This window comes from Phacochoerus africanus, chromosome 10 (genome assembly GCF_016906955.1).
Source record: "Phacochoerus africanus isolate WHEZ1 chromosome 10, ROS_Pafr_v1, whole genome shotgun sequence".
In the NCBI taxonomy this organism is placed as follows: domain Eukaryota; kingdom Metazoa; phylum Chordata; class Mammalia; order Artiodactyla; family Suidae; genus Phacochoerus; species Phacochoerus africanus.
This window is the reverse complement of record NC_062553.1, coordinates 37408877-37430451: the sequence shown is the minus strand read 5'-3', so window position 1 is coordinate 37430451 and position 21575 is coordinate 37408877. Positions and strand designations below refer to the sequence as shown.

The following is a 21575-nucleotide window of genomic DNA, read 5'->3' as shown; positions in this document are numbered from 1 at the left end:
TCCATGTTACCTAACCCAGTGCCTGTATCTGTTCCCATCACATTGGAATTCTTAACAGTATCTGCTATTTTCTCTTCTTTCAAATGTCTTTTGGTATCTCTGATACCACATATACCTGTTTTTCTTCCTGCTTCAATGCTGCTGCTTCTTAGTTTTTCCTGGTGTCTCCTGTTCTCCGCAGATACCAGATGGCTGCAGGAGCTCTTTCCTTTCACTACCTACATACTCTTCGTTGGTGACATCATCTGGTCCCATCCTTGAAAGACCATCTCTGTGCACACGACCATCAAGCCTATACCTTCAGCTCTGACCTCTAATTAAATCTAGACTCATCTACCCAGCTCTCAACTTGACATTTCCAGTTGGATGTCCAGGAGGCTCTTCCAACAGGTATCTGCATGGCTCACTCCTTTACCTCCTTCAAGCCTCCTGTTCTGTCCCTTTGTCAGTGAAGACTTCCCAGATCTAACCACACAGTTTATTATATATCCTACCCCAGCACTTACCACTGTGTGTACATCATATATCTTATTTTTTCATTTCCTATATTTTAGAAATTGAAGTATAGTTGATTGACAATGTTTCAGGTATACAGCAGAGTGATTCAGTTTTCTATACATATATATGTATATTCTTTTTCTGATTCTTTTCCAATATGGATTATTACAAGATACTGAATATAGTTCTCTGTGCTACACAGTAGGTCCTTGTTTTATTTTACATATAGTAGTGTATACTTCTTAATTCCAAATTCCCAATTTATTCCTATTTCTCCTCTTTCCCCTTTGGTAACCACAAGTCTGTTCTCTATGTCTGTGAGTCTATTTCTGTTTTGTAAATAAGTTCATTTGTATCATTTTTATAGATTACATATACAAGTGATATCATATGATATTTATCTTTATCTGTCTGACTTAGTGTCATAATCTCTAGGTCCAACCATGTTGCTGCAAATGGCATTATTTCATTCCTTTTCATGGCTGATCATTTCCTATACTGACCAAAAGTGCCAGCTCACTGATAAATTTAAATATATTTTTTGCTGCCTCATACCTTATTTTTAATTATCCATTAGAATATAAACTCTAAAAGGACAGAAAATTTTGTCTTTTTTAAATATGATATTCCTAGAACTAAAAGCAGTGGCTGATACTCAATAAATACTTGCTGAATAAATAATGGGCATCTTCAATTGGCTATGGTAAACGTATGATGCTTTCTCTCTTCACCTAGCCATCCCCCACCCCCACATTACTTGTTCTTTGGTCTTTCTCATCTTTGTAAATGACATCTAAATATCTACCTAGCTATTTATTTATTTATTTATTTTTGGTATTTCTTGGGCCGCTCCCGCGGCATATGGAGGTTCCCAGGCTAGGGGTCCAATCGGAGCTGTAGCCTCCCGCCTACGCCAGAGCCACAGCAACGCGGGATCCGAGCCGCGTCTGCGACCTACACCACAGCTCATGGCAACGCCGGATCATTAACCCACTGAGCAAGGGCAGGGACCGAACCCGCAACCTCATGGTTCCTAGTCGGATTCGTTAACCACTGCGCCACGACAGGAACTCCGTACCTAGCTATTTATAAGAAAAATCTAGGATTCTCCTTGATTTCTCCTTTCTTCCCTACACCCCCCATATTCAAAGCATCACTAATAGCTGTCTATTCTTCATCCAAAATACATACCAAATATCTAAATAATAATATTATCTCCAGCTACATTACCTTAATTCAAGCCACCATTATCATCAGCCTCCTAAATGGCCTTTACCCTCCGGAATCCATTCCTGAAATAGCAGCTAGAATGATCTTCTAAAAGAGAAAGCATATCAGACCAGCGTACCCCCCTCCCCCAAAACAAACAAACAAAAAACTTTCCAGTGGCCTCACGGTTCACTTGAAGTAAAATCTGAATCCCTTATCCTTACCTAATTCAAAATCATCTGGCCCCTACTGACCTAACTTTGTTGCTTCCCCTTCTGTACTAAAACCGACCTCACTGGTCTTTTCTTTGCTTTGAAAGCTGACAAGCTCATTTCAGTCTGAGGACCTGTATACTACCTGTTCTCTCTGACGAAACGGGCTTTTACCCCTGAATTCAAAGACCTTGTCATTCAGATCTAGGCTTTCAGATGGAGGCTTTCATATCTCCCTTAGAGAAGCCTTGCCCAACTGCCCAATTCAAAGCAGCTTGCTGATCATTCTACATCCTATCACCTCACCTTATTTTTTTTTTTTGGCTGTGCCCCGGGCATGGGAAAGCTACCAGGGAACTCCCATATCACCCTCATTTTAATCCTCTACAAAACACTTTTCACTATTTAATATGTTTTATTACAAATTTGGAGTTCCCTAGTGGGTTAAGGATCCAGCATTGTCACTGCTGTGACAAGGGTTTGATCCCTGGCCCAGAAACTTCCACATGCCATGGGAAGGCCAAAAAAATAAATAAATAAAAATTAATTTATAGGTGATGACGTCCTCCGGAAGTAGTTCTGTGACAGCGGGGGCTGTGCCTGTCGGGTTTATCTTTATATCCAGTATCTGGAATACAGAGTAGACAATCAAAAAATATGTGCTTATTTGGATTGCTAGCTGTCTGTATTCAGGCCAAGTCTAGCTACCCTGAATAAAGTAAGGCTTTTGGCAAGTTCATTTATAAAATAAAGAGTATTTACATATCCTATTTAACAGTTTTTGTCTGTATTTTTTCTATATCTATTTTATTTATTTTTTCCAGGAGAGGCTAAGAGGTAACACGGTGATTTTGGATGCTAGAACTAACTCTTCCAAAGACTAAGAGGCTTTCAACAATTCACTTGCTCCTTCTGGGCCCCTCTTTTCTTACTGTCAGAAAGAACAATTTGGACTCAAAGGCTTCGAGGTCCTTTCCAATTCTGTGGGTTTCATTATATCTCTCCCTAAAAAAATAGAGACTGTTTCCCTGTGTGACCTTTCAGCTTCAAAAACCCATCTACTTATTGTGTCCCAAACATTCTGAAGCACTCCATCTTCTCAGCTTGCCTTTGTTTACGATATCCATTCTCTTCCTTTCTACTCACATCAATCCTGAAAGCTTTTAAAGGCTTAGTTCAAATGCTACTTCCTCACTGAAGACCTCTGTCACTGCACCGGCTCTCAATCCATACCACTCACTGGTACCACATTATAACTTCTATGACCTAGGGAATGTTGCTATGTGCCAGACATTTGCCCCATTTAATCACTAGAACTTCTGAGGCAGGTATTAGCAATACCTCAACTTTAGAAATAAATTGAAACGAAGTTTCCCCATCTCACAAAAGTGATACAGGTCAGTCTTCTATTCAGTTCTATGAAACTCCACAGCCTGGGCTGAGTCTTCATGCTACAATTGTTTCTAAATATAGCCCCCAAAGTTAACATGTATTATTATTCTTCATTATTTCACATAGTCAATATCTTCTGCTTTATTATTTCAGTCAATATCTTCTGCTTGTATTATTCTTTATTATTTCACATAATCAATATCTTCTGCTTGATTCTTTATTTTACACCAGTCAATATCTTCTGCTTGTTTTATAGTTTTAAAATATTACACGAAGAGTGAAGAAATTTATGAATAGACATAGAACTAAAATATCCCTAGCATCAAGGGAAAGCTGTGGGGTAGGGTGTTAACATTTATTGAGCATTTCCTTTTCATCCAGCACCTTGCTAGCTAGGTCCTTTACTTTTTAAAAATTTATTATGATTATTTTTTCCTTCCTTTCTCACATTTCCTCTAGCTTACTTTGATAATCCCTGGCCACCTGGCCAGGGCCTTTGCCTCTGATTGTGCAGGCTGTGCTAAGGCCTTCATAGAAACAATTACATATAACTGTATTTATATCTATATATTTTGTTTTTATCTTTAAAATAATGCTACGTGGTAGAAACTATCACTGCTCCACTTTGCAGCTGAGGAGAGTAAGACAGTGAACAGTTTGGTGGGGGTGGAGTTGGAGTTGGGATTTGAATTTGGGCTTTCATGGCTCCCAAAACAGTACAAGTATCCATTATGTTTTATCTCCTTAGCAGTTACTTGGGTATAAGAGGTTAGCTCAGTGATTCTCAACAAGGGGTGCATCTGTCCCTCTTCAAACATTTGGCAACATCTGTGTACAACTTGGTTGTTACAACTGGGAGAGGGGTGAAACTGGCATGTAGTGAGCAAAGGACAAAGAGGCTTCTAAACATCTTAAATAGCCCCCCAGGAGAAAAAGCCATCCAGCCCAAAATGTCAACAGTGCTAAGCTGAGCAATCCTTGAGTAGCTAAAGAAATTTAAAGATGATGTGATATCATTTTAAAAATAATCAGAATGCTATACAACATATATAAACACGAAGGCTATACTTTAGGAATTTCTCATAGGCATCACTAAGGAAGCCAGTCATCATGCGACTTTGTAATTAGTACAATGCCAGACAGCTGAGCTATTACTGTGGGACAATCTTGCTCAATAGGTAGAACTGCGAGAGTGAAATCAAAAAGATATGGGGGTAACTCAATCTTAATCATTTTGTGGAATGCTTTAAGAAGTAAACATGCAAAGTTACAATGTGATTCCGAAAACAAAACTACTAGAGCCATACTTTTGGACTCTGAAAACCATTTAAAAATTGGGTATTGGAAGCAAAGGCTTGTTATTTACTGAAAATCAAAATCGATCCAAATGCTCATGAAAACTTCTAGGATGTCTCTTAAAGGAGATCCTGATTAGTTCCACAAATGCCTCCAAGTGGCAAAAAAATTCTTGCCTTCAAGCTCATAAGAAAATATACAAAGTCTGTAATCTTTCCCTTGTCTCAAGGTAGGTACTACATTAACTACTTTATTTCGCTTTTTTATTTAATCCTAATCCCTCTTCCAATTCTCCCCTTCAAACATCCAGTAACCTGTTCATGGCCTGTTATATATAGTTACAGTTTGAGGCTATCATAAATAATGCTGATGTGAACATTTGTATACAAAAGGTATTGTTAGTCACATTTATTTTATATCTGGGAGAAGTAAGCATAAGACAATGGTACAAAACATTTATCACACTCTTTTTTTTTGCCATGCCAATGGCATGTGAAAATCCCAGGCGAGGTATCAAACCCACACCGAAGCTAGTGACTTGAGCTGCTGCATTGACAATGTCAGATCCTTAACCTGCTGCACCACAAGAGAATTCCTATCACACTTTCCAATGTGCTCTTCAAAGGGCCAAACACAAGGGTGAACAGCACAGGCCACTCAGATCAACATCTTTCAACTGTATCATCCACATAGCCTCCATCAAACATTGTGCTATGAGCTAATTGCCCAGAGATTTCCAGCATTCCAACTTTGCCTGCTTGTAAATAGCACACTCAGCTGAGTTTCTTTCAACTGTATCATCCACAAATCCTTGACACAAAACTTTTTACTCTAAACTAATTCTCCATACATTTCCAGCATCTCAAGAATCTCTTGTCTAATACCCTCCAAGCCATAAAACTTGATCACTGCAAATCCACCTCCAAAACGGACTGCCTGAAAATGAAAACAATACACAAAGAAAACACTGACTTTAATTTTACCATACTTAAAAATGTATTTTTATGTTTCCATGTCTGTCTCCCACATTGGACCACGAGTTCCTCAAAAGACAAGTCTATTTCTTATTTTGACAACAATGGTGACAATAACAACAGCTAATATTTGCAAAGAATTTACTCTGTGCTATGCTCTAAGTGCCTTTCATGATCTATCTTCTCTTATTCTCTTAACCATCTGAGGGAGGAGAAGATACTACTAAAGCTTTCTACTGTGGCCCAGAGAAATTATATAACTTGCCGAGGGTCACACAATCTGTAAGTGGTGAAGATGGGAATCAGATTCAGGTTTGACTTCAAAATCCTTGTTCTCGGAAACTACTAAATGCTGCCATGTAGAAAAATGCACAAACTATGCAACACAGAGGCACTCTCCAGACAAACCCAAACTGAGGGACACTACAAAATCCCTGAACAGTGCCCCCTCAGAACTCTTACGATCACCTAAAAAAGGAAAAGTCAAAGTCAAAGGAACTGTCAAATCTAGAGGAACTGAAATGATGACTGTTATGTGGCCCCCTGGATGGGATCATGAGACAAAAAGAAAGGTTCTTAGGCAAAAATCCAAGGAAATCCGAATAAAGTACGGATTTCAGTTAATAGTAAAGTGTCAATACTGGCTCATTACTTAAGACTAATGTATCTTATGACTAACGTAAGACATTAATAATAGGGATAACTAGGCATCCCAGAATTCTCAATATCTTTATAACTCTTCTGTAAATCTAAAATTATTCTTAACTAAAAATTTTATTATTAAGAAAACCACAATTTGAAAAGATACATGCACCTCAGTGTTCACTACAGCACTATTTACAGCACCCAAAACATGGAGGTAACCTACATGTCCAGCAACAGAGGAATAGATAAAGAAGACATGGAACATATATACAATGGAATATTACGCATGTCTAGTCACTTATGGAGCATGATAATATGAGAAAAAAGAATGTATACATGCATGTGTAACTGGGTCACCATGCTATACAGTAGAAAAAATAACGTATTGGGGAAATTTAAAAAAAAGAAAATTCATTTAAAATTGTAAAAAAAAAAAAAGAGTATTATTCAGCCACAAAAAATGAAATAACATTTGCAGTAACATGAATGGACCTAGCGATTTCCATTCTGAGTGAATTAAGTTAGAAAAAGACAAATATCATATAACATCACTTATATGTAGAATCTAATAAAAATGATTCAAAAGAACTGTAATTAAATTGCATTACATGAAAACGGCAGAGGGATTTGGCAGATGTTATCAAGTCTCTAGCCAGCTGAATCTGAGTTGATGTGAAAGAAGGCCATACTAGGTAGGCATGACCTCATCAGATTAAAGAGGTGCCAGGACTTCCCTGAAGTCAGAGAGATGCAAAGCTAGAGATTCTGCCTTGAAGAGGAGAGGTCATGTAACAAGGAACAGTGGGCCATGTCCAGGAGCTCAGAATGGCCCCAGGCAGACAGCCAGCAAGGAAGCAGGCACCTCAGTCCTACAACCTCAAGCCTCTGACAACTCCAAAACCAGGGAACTAAGAAGAGGACTATGAGCCTCAGATAAGATGGTAGCTCCAGCCAACATTTAGATTTTCAGCCTGTGAGAGGCTTTGAGACACACAGCTACCTGTACTCAGACTCTTGCACCACAGAAGCTGTGAGATAGTCTATCTGTGTTGCTTGAAGCTACCAAATGTGTAGTTATTAGTTAAGTGGTAATAGAAAACTAATACAGTGATAAATGATCAATCAGGAAAATACATGCCACATGTAGAAGAAAAGAATACCATCAGGGTTGATATTCTAATTTTTTTAACAGCTGGTTCAATACAGGTATATAAATGAAAATGGACATGGGTCACAGACAACCTGGACTGGGGCACACAAACCTTGCCTTAATAAACAAAACCCTCCTAAATATTATAAAGAAAAACTCGTTTATAAAGACATGATCATTCCACCAAGGAAATTCACATAGCCAAAAAACATAGAAAAAGTTAAACATCTCATTACTAATCAGAGAAAAATTAAAACAATGAAGTGCTATGTCTACAAAACTCACAAATTCAAAAGAGTAACTTCGACACGTTACAGCTATATGTGAAAAACTATTTTTCTGGGTTGTAAGACTATAAATTATTATCACAATATTTAGAAACAAATTGTATAGGGTCTATATAGTTTTTCTTTCTTTTTTTTTTTTTTTTGGTCTTTTGTCCTTTTTAGGGCCGCACCCGTGGCATATGGAGGTTTCCAGGCTAGGGGTTTAATTGGAGCTGTAGGCACCGGCCTACACCAGGGCCACAGCAACGCCAGATTCAAGCCTTGTCTGTGACCTACACCCCACCGCTCACGGCAATGCTGAATCCTTAACCCACTGAGTGAGGCCAGGGATTGAACCCACAACTTCATGGTTCCTAGTCGGATTCGTTTCTGCTGTGCCACAACGGGAACTCCACTATACAGATTTTAAATGTGCATACCTCTGGATTCAGCAATACCAATTTTGGACATGTATCTGATAAAAATAATTATACCGACATGTATGTACAAAACGAATATTGCATGATGAATTTTATTTATCATAATTTTTAATCGTCTCCCTTCTCACCTAAATTCTAAGCTACATGAGATCAGGGACTCGTGCTACATATTAGGAGCTCACAAAACATGTGCCGTTATGGTAGCAACCAAGCTTGACCGCATACAATGCAATACCATGCACTTAATGTTTTAAGTCATGAACTGACTTAGAAGAAAAGTCCCTGAGATATTGCTGAATAAAAGAAGCAAGTTGCCCAGAAATGTTATAATAGGGAAAACCTGCAACTATTTATGTCCACATATATAGGAATATGCATAAAGAAACAGATGGTTATATAGTTCTCAAATTATTAACAGTGGTTAACTTCTAGGTTAATTTGGACACTTCTCAGAATCGTTTCCATAGGAGTGCTCTTACTTTTATAAATAACAAAATTAGTAAGTTCAACTCTTTAAAGAAAACTTGCCATTTATATATTTACTTCCTTAGCCTCGAAGTTCAGCTCACTTATTTCTTCTTAAACTAGATACTCCTTTTTTTTTTTTTTTTGTCTTTTTAGGACCATGTGTGTGACATAGAGAAACTCCCAGGCTAGGGGTTGAACTAGCAGCTGCCAGCCTATGCCACAGCCAGAGCAATGTTAGATCCTAGCAGCCTCTTCGACCTATACCGCAGCTCACGGCAACACGGGATCCTTAATCCACTGAGCAAGGCCAGGGATCTAACCCACATCCTCATGGATACTAGTCGGGTTCTTAACCCACTGAGCCACAACAGGAATTCCTTAAACTAGATATTCTTAATCAAGGACCAGTGGATACCTATGGGCTGAATGATGGGATAAGGAGGAGACTGCCATCCTTTGGAATTATTTTCAAAGTATTTTTCAGGAAGATGGTCCATAGAGGTTCATCAGATTCTCAACGGTATCTATGATGCACTACCACTGTCACTGTATCCAACTGCCAATCACACAACTGCTGGTAATTTACTTTCCTTTTAGAGAAACCAGGGCAACAACAACAACAAAAAAAAAGGAAAGAAAAGAAACCATGGTGGTAGACTCTTTGACCTCCTAACTTTCAAAGGGGAAACAATGAAGCTTAATGCACATTTGGAGGAGTTAAGTAGTCAATGCTGAAACACAGCACTTCTACGCCAGAATTACCAAACCTTTAGGTGGGTGCAAAACTAACCAGTCTTAAGAATGGTTTTCACAGAAATTCAACACTCACCATTTTCCTCATGGCAGTAGTCAAAGCCTGCCACACTACATCTTCGAAAAACCATCTTGTTCTCTGTGAGAGTTCCTGTCTTATCAGAAAAGAGGTACTGAATCTGTCCAAGATCCTCAGTGATGTTCAGGGCTCGGCACTGAACAGTAGAATCCATCTTCTCATTGTAGAAATCCACGTCGCTTTGAATAAAATATATCTGTCCCAGCTTCACGATTTCAATGGAAACATAGAGAGAAATGGGAATCAAGACCTAAAAAAGAGCCAGTTAAAAAGAAATGTCAAAAGGGAAAAGAAAGGATGAGAAACCAAATATAGGTGTCTACGTAGCAAAGATCAAACTTCTATGATGCGCTCAAAAGACATTACCTGTAACAGGATGATCATGGTCCAAAACATATAGAATCCTGCCAACACTGGTGATGTGACATGGCCATCAGGCTCAGGGATGTTAAAAAAGGGTATGTTTTTATATCTGCTCAACCAGATTCCATGACCTTTCAAAAAACACAGAGACATCAAAAGGATGCTTACATATTTATTATGCAAACACAGAACTTTATTCCTAAGAAAGAGGAGAAGGAGTTCCCATCTTGGCGCAACAGAAATAAATCCGACTAGGAACCAGGAAGTTGCAGATTCGATCCTTGGCCTTGCTCAGGTTAAGGATCTGGTGTTGCCGTGAGCTGTGGTGTGGGTTGCAGACGTGGCTCGGATCCCATGTTGCTGTGGCTGTGGTGTAGGCTGGCAACAACAGCTCAGATTAGACCTCTAGCCTTGGAACCTCCATATGCTGCGGGTGTGGCCCTAAAAAGACAAAAGACAAAAAGAAAGAAAGAAAGAAAGAAAGAGGATGAAAGTATTTATTTTGGTTGAACACCAATCATTTATTTTGAAAAACAAATTCAAATTCAAGGCCACATATTCTCCTGTCTCTCACTCTTTTTTCTTGGTTTTTAGGGCACTATTTGAGGCATATGGAAGTTCCCAGACGAGGGGTTGAATCAGAGCTACGGCTGCCAGCCTAGGGTGCCACAGCCATAGAAATGCAGGATCCGAGCTGTGCCTGTAGCCTACACCACAGCTCACAACATCACCAGATTCCTGACCCACTGAGCAAGGCCAGGTACTGAACCCACGTTCTCAAGGATACTAGTCGGATTCATTTCCACTGAGCCACAATGGGAACTCCTGTCCTCTCTTTTTCTACATCTCTTTCCAAGTCCCTTTAGTACTGTGGCCATGTGTAACTGGATATGATCAATATTAATGCTTTTCAGGTCAGAGAATGAGAGAGCTAAAGATGTGAAGAAAAAAAATTACTGGCAAATAAAACCTCCCTTTCAGAAGCCAAACTTAAATTCATAAATATCATTTTGAAAATAAAATATTCCTAAATGAGTATCTTGCTGAAAAGATGTCAGCAAATAATCAAATTCCACCTACCCAATGCACCAGTTAAACACATTATAACCAAAAGTAGGACACACCAGAGGACATCTGTATTTGCTCTTCTTTCTAACTTGCTGCGCTTATACCTTGGTCCACTGTTGTTCAGCATCGCTTTGGTTTCATGACCTACATGGGTAACAAAGTATGTCAGAAAATGGGCACATTAAAATCAGGTAAAAAATACCCTATTTTTAAATCTCTCCAGCTGATAGTTTAATGACAAGTAATTATGTAATAGATTTTGTTAATTTACTTTGCATCTCTGATCCATTTAGAAAAAGAAACCAACAATTAAGGTTATCAAGACGACATTTCTTTCCTGCTTCCAGAGACTGCATTTTGAGTAAATGGAAAATGTTAACTTGCAAAAAAGCACAGAGGAGACAATGGTGAAAAGTTCGAAGTGTAACCAACCTGCATAAACCACGATGCCCATGACAGCCTCTGTGTTCCTTATGGTGCATCCTCTAAGTAATAAATTCTCTTTACTGAGACCCACACGTTCTTTGTTGGAATGTTCTCTATAAGAAAGACAGCATAGAGATTTATTTTAAAATAGCAAAAATGGAGACGTAAAAATAAAAATTGTAACTTTTGAGTTTTCTCCATTGGAGAATGAAGTTACGCAGTTCACAGAGAACGTGTTAAATCCCTGACACATTTGCTTTTCTTATTTCAGAGTTGCATTACCCACTGTGGCTTGAAAAAAAGATGCAACAAGTTTCTAACATTGTTTTCTATTATTCCTTGTTTGTCAACTTCTAATAACACAAACACTAAAAAATATTCTAAATAAGGTATCCACTTCTACTACAGAAATTGTATTTCAGGGTAACTCAATAGCTGATGAAAAGAAAGGTCTTGATGGAATTAGAAAATTATCGTTTTAGACCCTGGTGAAATCAAGGATTATTCTTAACAATGATAATCCATGGCTGCTAAAATTATCAGGTGGAAGGCTGGGGAACTTTCTAATGAAATAAAGCTAACAACACAGATCTCAACAGAACTGATGAGGGGACATCACAGTCCTCTAGGTGTTGAGATGAAAGTGTCCATTTCCTTGTGAATCTAATCAAGCCTCTATGAGAGCAATCAGGGGATCTGTGAAGGCTTTGAAACTATAACATTTCCCCATGTGTGTCTAGGTGAGTGCATATGCACTTGTCATTTTCTACGGAGAAAAAGCTATTTCTTTCATCAGATTCTGAAAGTGCCTCTGGACAGTCTTCAAGAAACAAGACTAGAAAAACATGTTGGAGTTCCCGTCGTAGCGCAGTGGTTAACGAATCCGACTAGGAACCATGAGGTTGCGGGTTCGATCCCTGCCCTTGCTCAGTGGGTTAACGATCCGGCGTTGCCGTGAGCTGTGGTGTAGGTTGCAGACGCGGCTCGGATCCCGCGTTGCTATGGCTCTGGCGCAGGCCAGTGGCTACAGCTCCAATTCAACCCCTAGCCTGGGAATCTCCATATGCCGCGGGAGCGGCCCAGAAATGGCAAAAAGACAAAAAGAAAAAAGAAAAGAAAAGAAAAGAAAAACATGTTAACCACCACCACAAGGGTGCCGTTGGCCAAAGCTACCAGATCTGCAGTGGTAACCTCCGTAAGCACAATGACCCAGTCTACCTGACAAATGAGGGGCCTGGAGGAAAAGGCAGGGTGGGGGGACCCAAAGCAGGATGCACGCAATCAGCTCAATCTAGACTTTGGTAAATTCTGCAAGCTCAATGGCCCAATGTCTTGGGAGGCTAAATTTAGAGACATATCAACCAAATATAAATTGAAAAATTTTGTTTTGAGACTGGTTAGAATATACTGACCATAAAAAAAAAAAATATTCTTGAGACTGAGAAATCAGAACAAAGACTAGGTATTAGATTCTAGCAAGAAATTGTAATTTAGTTCAATGTGATGATGATGCTATGGCTACTGCATTTTAAGAAAGTCCTTTTCTGCTTTATATTCACAGTGAAGCGTTTACAGTGAATGATGTGATATAGGGATGGGGAAGGAAGTGGGAGGATAACTGAAACGAAGTTGGCAAAATTACGAAAGAGTTAAAACTGAGCGAGGGCCCATGGGTGTTCATAGCACTCTTGCTTCCTACTTTTGCATGTTTGAAATCTTCTGTAATAAACAGTGTTAAAATTATCAAAGCAATCACTTGATTAAATTACACTAGTAGCTTGGGAAAATTTTTTAAATAAACCAAAAGTAATGTATTTCATCTATTTTGTGAAAATGCATTATTGATTTCAGCTGTAACATTAGATGGTTGTCTAAGCAATATACTTCCGTCTACTAGTTGTTTCTTCTTTGTTACATAGAGGAAAATTATCGTCGTCTCTGCTGTCCTTGCTATCTGGAATTACAAGGAAAAGAAAATAAAGGCTCTTCAGAAAGTTTCCTACCACAGAGGAGGAGGAAAAGAGACAGATTTGTCATTTCACGCCTTTAATTTGTAAAGGACTTTTCTTCTAAAAGGTGTATGTTTACATGGCTTCAGATAAATGTATATAGAATATTTGGGTCATAGACAGAACTAGCAGTGTCCTTGGGTTTCATCTAATTCTACTTCCTGGATTTACAGATAAGGGAACGAAGTTTCAACATTTACATTTCCATGTGGCATGCATCACACAGTCCTCATTAACACAGCATTTGTGATCCCTAGACCTTTTACAGGGACAGATATAACATATGAAAGGATCAGTTCCAAAGTTCCTTAGTGCATTAAGATTTTTTTCTCCTGGAATCCTTCTTTTTTACCATTACATCATTCTAGATTATCACCATTACATCAAAGCCAGGCTTCTATCCTTACTATGCCTGCTCCAAACTGTAAACATATCTGACCCTTGATGGGCGTGTGATATTTGGCACTTAAACAGTGTGGGACCTTCAGATTCCATACGAGACACTGACCTGTCCACAAACATGTCAAGATGTGATGTTTTGCCATTTCCCCCCTGCAAAACCATCACCACAATCAGGAAAATAAACATATCCATCATTCCCAGATGTTACGTAGGCTCATCCATTCAAGAGCCAACATAAAATCTACCATGTGCCCAATGCTCCCATCTGGATGATGAGAACAGAAAAACTTCTCAGCTCCTGTAGTCTCGAACAGGAGGTGACTGATATGGTAATGTGTTAAGTGTAAGTAGTATAGTTATTATGATAGAAATCTGATATTCTGCACATGATGTGGTACAAAGAGGGAAGAAGTCAGTGCTGCCTGAGAATAAGAAGGTCAGAGAGGCCATCAATCATGCAGAGTGAGTTTGAGCATCTCAAGTTTTTTGTTGATTTTAGAAAATAGGCCACTCAGCAGGAAAAGGATAAGGAGCTAGTTCAGCAGATAAAACAGTTTCACAAAAAATTACTGTATCCACCTAGGTGGACTCTACTAAATATACATGCTCTGAGTCAGAGTCTGTGCAGAGTTCTATGTTGCAGACCACGCAGTGATAAACTAAAGTTCCCATTCTTTCCTGTCTGTAATTGTGCCAGAAAGCAAGCCTAAGTTTGTCAGGGGAGTCAGCATTCCCAGTAGGGGGCTGCACAAACTGTACTCAGACTTTTTTTTTTTTGATTTTTCAGATGCTGAAGTTCAGGTCAAAAAATGGCCGCCCTTAAATCTGACACTGACAAGAGGAATAAAACTTTTATTGAAGTATAACTGATTTACAATATCGTGTTAGTTTCAGGTGTAGAGCACAGTGATTGTTACACACTTCAGGTTCTCCTCCCTTATCGGTTATTATAAAATAGTAAGTATAGTTCCCTGGGCTGTACAGGAGGTCCTTGTTGGTTATCTTATTTTTGATAAAGTAGTGTGTATTATGGTAATCCCTAACTTCTAATTGATCCCTCTCCCACCTCACTTCTTCCCTTTGATAATCATACATTTGTTTTCCACCCAAGAGGAAATTTTGTAAATTGTCAGCCAACTGGAGGAACTACTACTAAAAAAGGACTAATCCTAAGAGATGGCTTATGAACACATTTCTGAAGACAGGACCATCAGTTAACATCTCTTCATGATCCCGCCTCTTTGAGATCTACCTTATTCTCATCTACCCTTCCAACACACTTAACCACTCACTCACGACTCTGCAAATGCACCATGGTCTCAGGCCTTAATGCCATTACCTGTGCTGCTCCTTGAACCTGCTTTGAGTATTTGTGTACAGGTTAGTGTATGGATAAATGCTTCCTTTCTCTTGGGTAACTACTTAGGAGTGGAATGGCCAGATCATAGGGTAAGCATGTGTTTAACTTTTTAGGACATTCCCAAACTATTTTCTAAAGTGGTGGTAACATTTTCCGTTCCTACCAGTATGAGTGCTCTAATTCCTCTACATCCTTTTGAAGGGTTGGTATAGTTGGTCCTTTTAATTTAGCAGTTGTAGCTCTGGGGTTTTAACTTGCTTCTTTTCACATAGATATTTGTCATTCATATATCTTTTTTGGTTAAGGGTTTGCTCAAGTTTTTGACCATTTAAAAAATTGTATTGTTTGGCATTCCCATTGTGGCTCAGTGGTAACAAGCCCAGCTAGTATCCATGAAGATGCAGGTTCAGTCCCTGCCCTTGCTCAGTGGGTTAAGGATCTAGCATTGCTGTGAGCCATAATGTAGGTCACAGATGCAGCTCAGATCCCACATTGCTGTGGCAGTGGTGTAGGCTGGCAGCTGCAGCTCCAATTGGACCCCTAGCCTGGGAAGGTCCACATGCTGCGTGGGCAGCCCTTTAAAAAAAAAAAAAAAGACAGAAGTATTGTATTATTTACTTATTACTAAGTTTCACAATGTCTTTATATATTCTCAGTACAAGCCCTATCTCAGATACATGCATTGCAAATATTTTATTCTGGTCTGTGACTTATGTTTTTATCCACTTAGCAGTGTGATTTGAAGAAAATAAGCTTCTAATTTTGATGAAAATTTTGTCTTTACTTACTTTGTCCTTTTAATAATTGTGCTTTTGGTGTTGTATCTAAGAAATCTTTGCCTAACACAGGATGGCAAAGATTTCCTCTACATTTTCTTTGAGGAGTTTTATAATTTCAGGTTTACATGTAAGTATAGGATCAATTTTTAGTCAATTTTTTTAAGTGGTGAGAAGTCTGGATTGGAGGGTTTTTTTTTTTTAATATAGATGTCTAATTGTTGCCACATAATTTTTTGTTTTGCAACATCATTTGTTGAAACAACTAATCTTTTTCCACTAAGCCTCTGCCAGTTGTCACTAAATTGTCAAAAGCAAGTTTCCCTTAAAGGTCTGGGTCAATTTCTGTACTCTGTAATCTCTTCCATTGACCTCCTGGTCCATATTTATGCCAAAAACAAAATCTGGTAGTATTAACCCTCCAAATTTGTTCTTCTTTCTCAAATTTGTTATAGTTAAATTGGTTCTTTGCATCTCCACAAACATTTTTAGAATAAACTTAAGTTCCAAAAAAAAAAAAAAACTTGCTAAGATTTCAACTGGGATTATTATAGATCAATTTGGGGAAAACCTGACATCGTAGCAATACAGAGTCTTTTCAATGCATGAACATGTGTCTCTCCATTTAGTTAAGTCTCTAGTTTCTCTCAAAAGTGTGGCCTTTTATATCTTTTGTCAGGTTGTTTTTTAAGATTTTTTTTCTGATGCTATTATAAACTGATTTTTTTAAATGTCAATACCTGTTCGCTGCTAGTATACAGAAATCTAATTTTTGTATATTGATCTTGTTTCCTACAACATTGCTAAACTCAGTTTAGTTTTTTTTTTTTTTGGTAGATTTCATCAGATTTTTCTACAAAGACCACCACACTCTCTATGAATAAAAGACAGTTTTATTTATTATTATTTGAACGCTTCTACTTCCTTTACATTAGCTATAACCTCCAGCACAATCTTAAATACAAGTGATTAGAGACAATATCCATGTGTTGTTTCTGATCTTAGGGAAAAAGGTCTTTCACCATTTAAGTATGATTTTAAACTGTGGGGTTTTTGTAGATGCCCTTTCTCAGGTTGAGAAGTTCCCTTCTATTTTCAGTTTTTAAGAAGTCGATTTTGTCGTAATGCTTTTTCTATATGTCCATGAGATGCTCACCTGGTTTTTCTTTTTTCAATTTGTTAATTACATTTTGTTAATATGGTGAGTTACATTGTTTGATCTTCTAATGTTAAGCCAATCCTGAATTTTTAGTTTAAGTCCCACTGAGGCATTATGTATTATCCTTTTTAAATACTGTTGGGTTTGATTTGCTCTAATTCTGAGTAGATATTTTTGTATCTAAGTTCATGAGGGATATTAATCTTCCCTTAAATGTCTTTATATTCTTTTGGTATCAGGATAACTCTCATCTCAAACAATGAGTTGGGAACTTTTTTTCTCTTTTATGTTTTTCTCACAAGACCACCACTATAAAGTAAGTCTGACTGACTCCTCTTAAAAATCAGGAAGGATCAAAGAGTAAATAACTTGGCCCCTGAAATAAAGCACTGAAGGGGCAGAAACCAGTCTGAAATCAAGACAGACCCTAAATTCTAGCTGCTCTTGAAAAGGGATGTAGATCCAACAGGAAGCCTCTAAAATGAACACTGTTGTGGATTCCCATACTTTTCTTAGATATATTTCAAAATCATTAGATAACTTTTGTCAACATAATTGTCCACCTGATAATCCTAATAGGATAGAAGGACCTCATTCTATCATGTCACTTAAGCTGGCAAGTCTGTCCAAACACTGTCTTCCAAGTAACGAATATGCCTTGGGCTTAACGTGGAGTTCATGTAAGACATTCACATACCACTGAAAGAGATTCTCGGACTAAGAACAAGATTTTGCTGTTGTTTTAAAAAAAATTACATACTTAAATATTTATCAAATAACTACAATAAGCCAAATTTCAAGGTGGCTTAATTTATAGCCTTTAGTGATTTAACTTGGGTATGAGAACACAAAAGTTCTGAGTTAAATATAATTGCAACATACAACTCTATTCACATCCCCAAAGGTAAGACATGTATCACTCACAGAAAGCCTCGGAATCTGTTGAGGTCATTGTTTGGACTTTCACATTCTATCCTACTGGAGAACTTCTCAGGATCAACTTCAGAGTCCTAAAAATATTTTTTTAAAAAATCACCAAACAAAAATACAAGGTTACATCTTGAGATTTAAGTTATTTATCCTTTCGCCAATGTTTTAAGATAAAACTAAGGCATAAAATTTAATGTACAGGAAAAATAAATGAGATCAGAATGGGCCTAGAGTATTAATAAACATCTTCAGGTAATGAGAATGTCTGAATTATCTATTGGAATCCATGCGGTTCTCCCCACAGAAGAAAGCTCTCCTCCTACAGTGCTCATTTTTATCTGAAGACACTGAAGAGCTGAAAATACTTCTGTTGTTGTTCTTTAACCATAAAGGTAATTTCTGAGATTAAGTATGCGTGTGTATATATATCCATATGCTCACATACATATGAGTACTTGGAGCACATATACCTTTGATCTCAGCAAATTTTATCTAAAAAGTTAAAATATGCTGTTATCAATATCTTACAAAATTCTCAAATAGATCAAATAATAATTTAAGACTGTTCTGTAAAACCAATGAGTAAATAAGCCAAGTGTTCTTACAGAAAATAGGCATGGATTCTCTAAGGCGTGGATTCACCAAGAACAAGCCCCATCAACCTTATCTCATTCCTTTTTTGTGTGGCTTTTTGGCTAATAAGATACATGCTATTCACACATCTCAAAGTATTAATATGTATATCAGCAAACATTTGGAAAACATGAGGAATATGACCCTATGATTTGCTATGAATATTTACCAACTTCTTCTGATGAACTAGAATCTATATTATGCCCTTTAAATATCTTAACTATTTTCTTCTTCACAACCTTATGAGTTAGGTTCTATGATTAGGCCTAATTAACAGATGAAGAAAGAGATACACAAAGAGGATCAGAGGATCAGTAATTGGCTAAAGGTCTCAAACCAAGAAAGTGTTTAAAGCCAGGCTTATAAATGAGGTCATCAGCTTCTAGGAAGCTCATCTTTGATTGAAAGCAAAGTATGCTGATTAACAACTGGTATCGTCCTCAAAGTAAACATTTAGTGGTATGTAACAGAATTCCAAGTAGTATAAGATTTTTACCAATGCTTTAGGTATAAGAATGCTTACAAATATGACCATTACAGTAAGCTGAGGGGCATAACAATCACAACTGATCTAAATGAATCTATATAGAAAGAATGGACTTAATGTGACAAGGTAGAATTTACCAAAGATAAGGATGTTATTAGGCTAAACTATTTTTGGTTTATGAGAAACCTAACCTAATGATAGTTCAAATAAAAAAGTTACATTTTATATTTTTATTTTATTATTTTTCTGGCTGCACCCACAGCATATGGAAGTTCCAAGGCCAGGAATCACACCTGTGCCACAGCAGTGACCCAAGCCACTGCAGTGACAATGTCCAATCCTTAACCCACTGCACCACAAGAGAATTCCAAAAAAGTTACATTTTAGGGAGGTTCCTGCTGTGGCTCAGTGGTAATGAACCCAACTAGTATCTATGAGGACTCCGGTTCAATCCCTGGCCTTGCTCAGTAGGTTAAGGATCTGGCATTGCTGTGAGCTATGGTGTAGCTCATAGATGCAGCTCAGATCCTGCATTACTGTGGCTGTGCTGTGGTGTAGGCTGGAAGCTGCAGCTCCTATTTGACCCCTAGCCTGGGAACACTTCCCATATGCCATGGGTGCAGCCCTAGAAAGCCAAAAATAAACAAATTAATTAAAACTTACATTTTAAAATATCTCACCTCAAGTGCTTCTAGAGAAAGGAAATGAAAATCAATATTCAGGTATTTTGCATGATGTTTTTACATATATTACTTCATTTGAGTCTCACAATAAGACTGTGAGAGAGCCATCATCATTTCCACTTTAAGATAATGAAACTGAAGCAGTGTTTAAGTGACCTGCCCAAAGTCACACAGCAATTAAATGGCAGAGCTGGGATTCATTCTAACTCACGTTAATATAACATCAAAACTCTTCTTTCCCTCACCACAGTGTGGTGAAGGCTCACAGCTCGGAGGCATGTGAAGTTACAAAAGTCCTAAAAGGCCTTGGTATATAAGTAATTACAGATTTTAGGAACAATGACCAGTTGGTATTTCCAGCTTCAATAAAACCTAACATAAAAATCTAAGTTTAAGAAAAGTAAACTAGAAGTGGATTATTTCTATTGCAAAATAATTTCCCAAACTATTAGGTTCCTTAAATTCAATTCCAAAAAAATATATGCTTGCCAGACCGAAGTGTTTACTCCAAAGGCATTGTATATTTTTATCTATAAACTACAGCACACCTCCACTGATATCTGGAACTGGATAGAGCTCTCTAAAATTCCATTTTGTAAAGGTAAAAATGAATTCAAAAATCTCTTTATCTGTACATGTGAAAATGAGCTCAGTCATTCCATTTGTAAAGGTAAAAATGAATTCAAAAATCTCTTTATCTGTACATGTGAAAATGAGCTCAGTCATCATCTGAAAAGAAAAAGTTAAAGCCATCAACAGAGAACACATTACTCACCTGCTCTGAATAGCCCCGAACCACCTGCCTCTGTTTAAATTGCTCTCTCCATCAAGACCGGAAGTCTCAATGTGACAGATTCCATCTGGATCAGTGGAAAAGAGTAAAACCATATCTGCAGGAATGACCTCATTACAGGAAAGCCGAATAAAGTCGCCAACAGTAACATCCTTCCAGCATCTATCAACATATTTTTTCTCTTTCCTAAAATTGGAAAAATAAAAAAATTAAAAAGAATATCAAGCTCAAAATACACATAAGTTTTTTAAAATTTTAGTATATAATTTAAAGTGTTAGGGTGAACTTTTTGGCCACACCCACAGCATGTGGAAGTTCCCAGGCCATGGATAGAACCCACGCCACAGCAGTGACAAGGCCAGATCCTTAACCCCCTGAGCCACCAGGGAACTCCATGGGTGAATTTTAATCTGTAAAATGCTAAAAAGGGGGAGTTTCCATTGTGGCTCAGCAGGTTATGAATCCAAATAGTATCCATGAGAGTGCAGGTTCAATCTCTGGTCTCACTCAATGGGTCAAAGATCCTGTGTTGCCATGAGCTGTGGTGTAGATTGCAGACACGGCTCAGAGTCCACATTGCTGGGGCTGTGGTATAGGCTGGCAGCTGCAGCTCTGATTTGACCCCTAGCCTAGGAACTTCCATATACTTGGAGGTTCAGCCCTAAAAAAGAAAAAAAAAAAAAAGCTAAAAGGGAAGCCAGAGAATTGGTAAAAAAAAAAAAAAAGTCCAAAAATTGATTCACCTGAAAATGTAGTTATTAAGCTGCCAAAACATATTTTTCAGCTCTTTTCCTGTGAAATTTGGAACCATTATGCTATTTGAGTAATTCTGGTCTAAAATTAAAATTAACATTGGATGAGTTTTGTTCATATACAAAGCAATCCTTGTGCACTGTCCTGCGGTCAGGTGGCAAGGATCTCAAAGTGCACAAGACATTATTTGCTCTCAGAGAGCTTCCCATCTGGCAGGTAGGATGGATAAATTAAAGAAAACCCAAAAGATACAGAAAAAATACCCAGACAACATTTTTAAAAATCATGATACTGCTAAACACATACAAGACCCCAATTATCATTTAATAGAAATAACTGGTTGTAACAGTA

At 37.8% G+C, this 21575-nt stretch overlaps 1 protein-coding gene across 1 annotated transcript in view; it reads right to left on the bottom strand.

Annotated features, from left to right (window-relative positions):
- ATP10D (ATPase phospholipid transporting 10D (putative)) overlaps positions 1–21575 on the bottom strand; it is a 122062-nt gene that overhangs the window by 52939 nt on the left and 47548 nt on the right. The window contains 7 exon segments of the mRNA XM_047797955.1: positions 9380–9632; positions 9749–9876; positions 10826–10957; positions 11246–11352; positions 17870–17955; positions 20454–20491; positions 20494–20657. Coding sequence (XP_047653911.1) covers positions 9380–9632; positions 9749–9876; positions 10826–10957; positions 11246–11352; positions 17870–17955; positions 20454–20491; positions 20494–20657 — 908 coding nt within the window.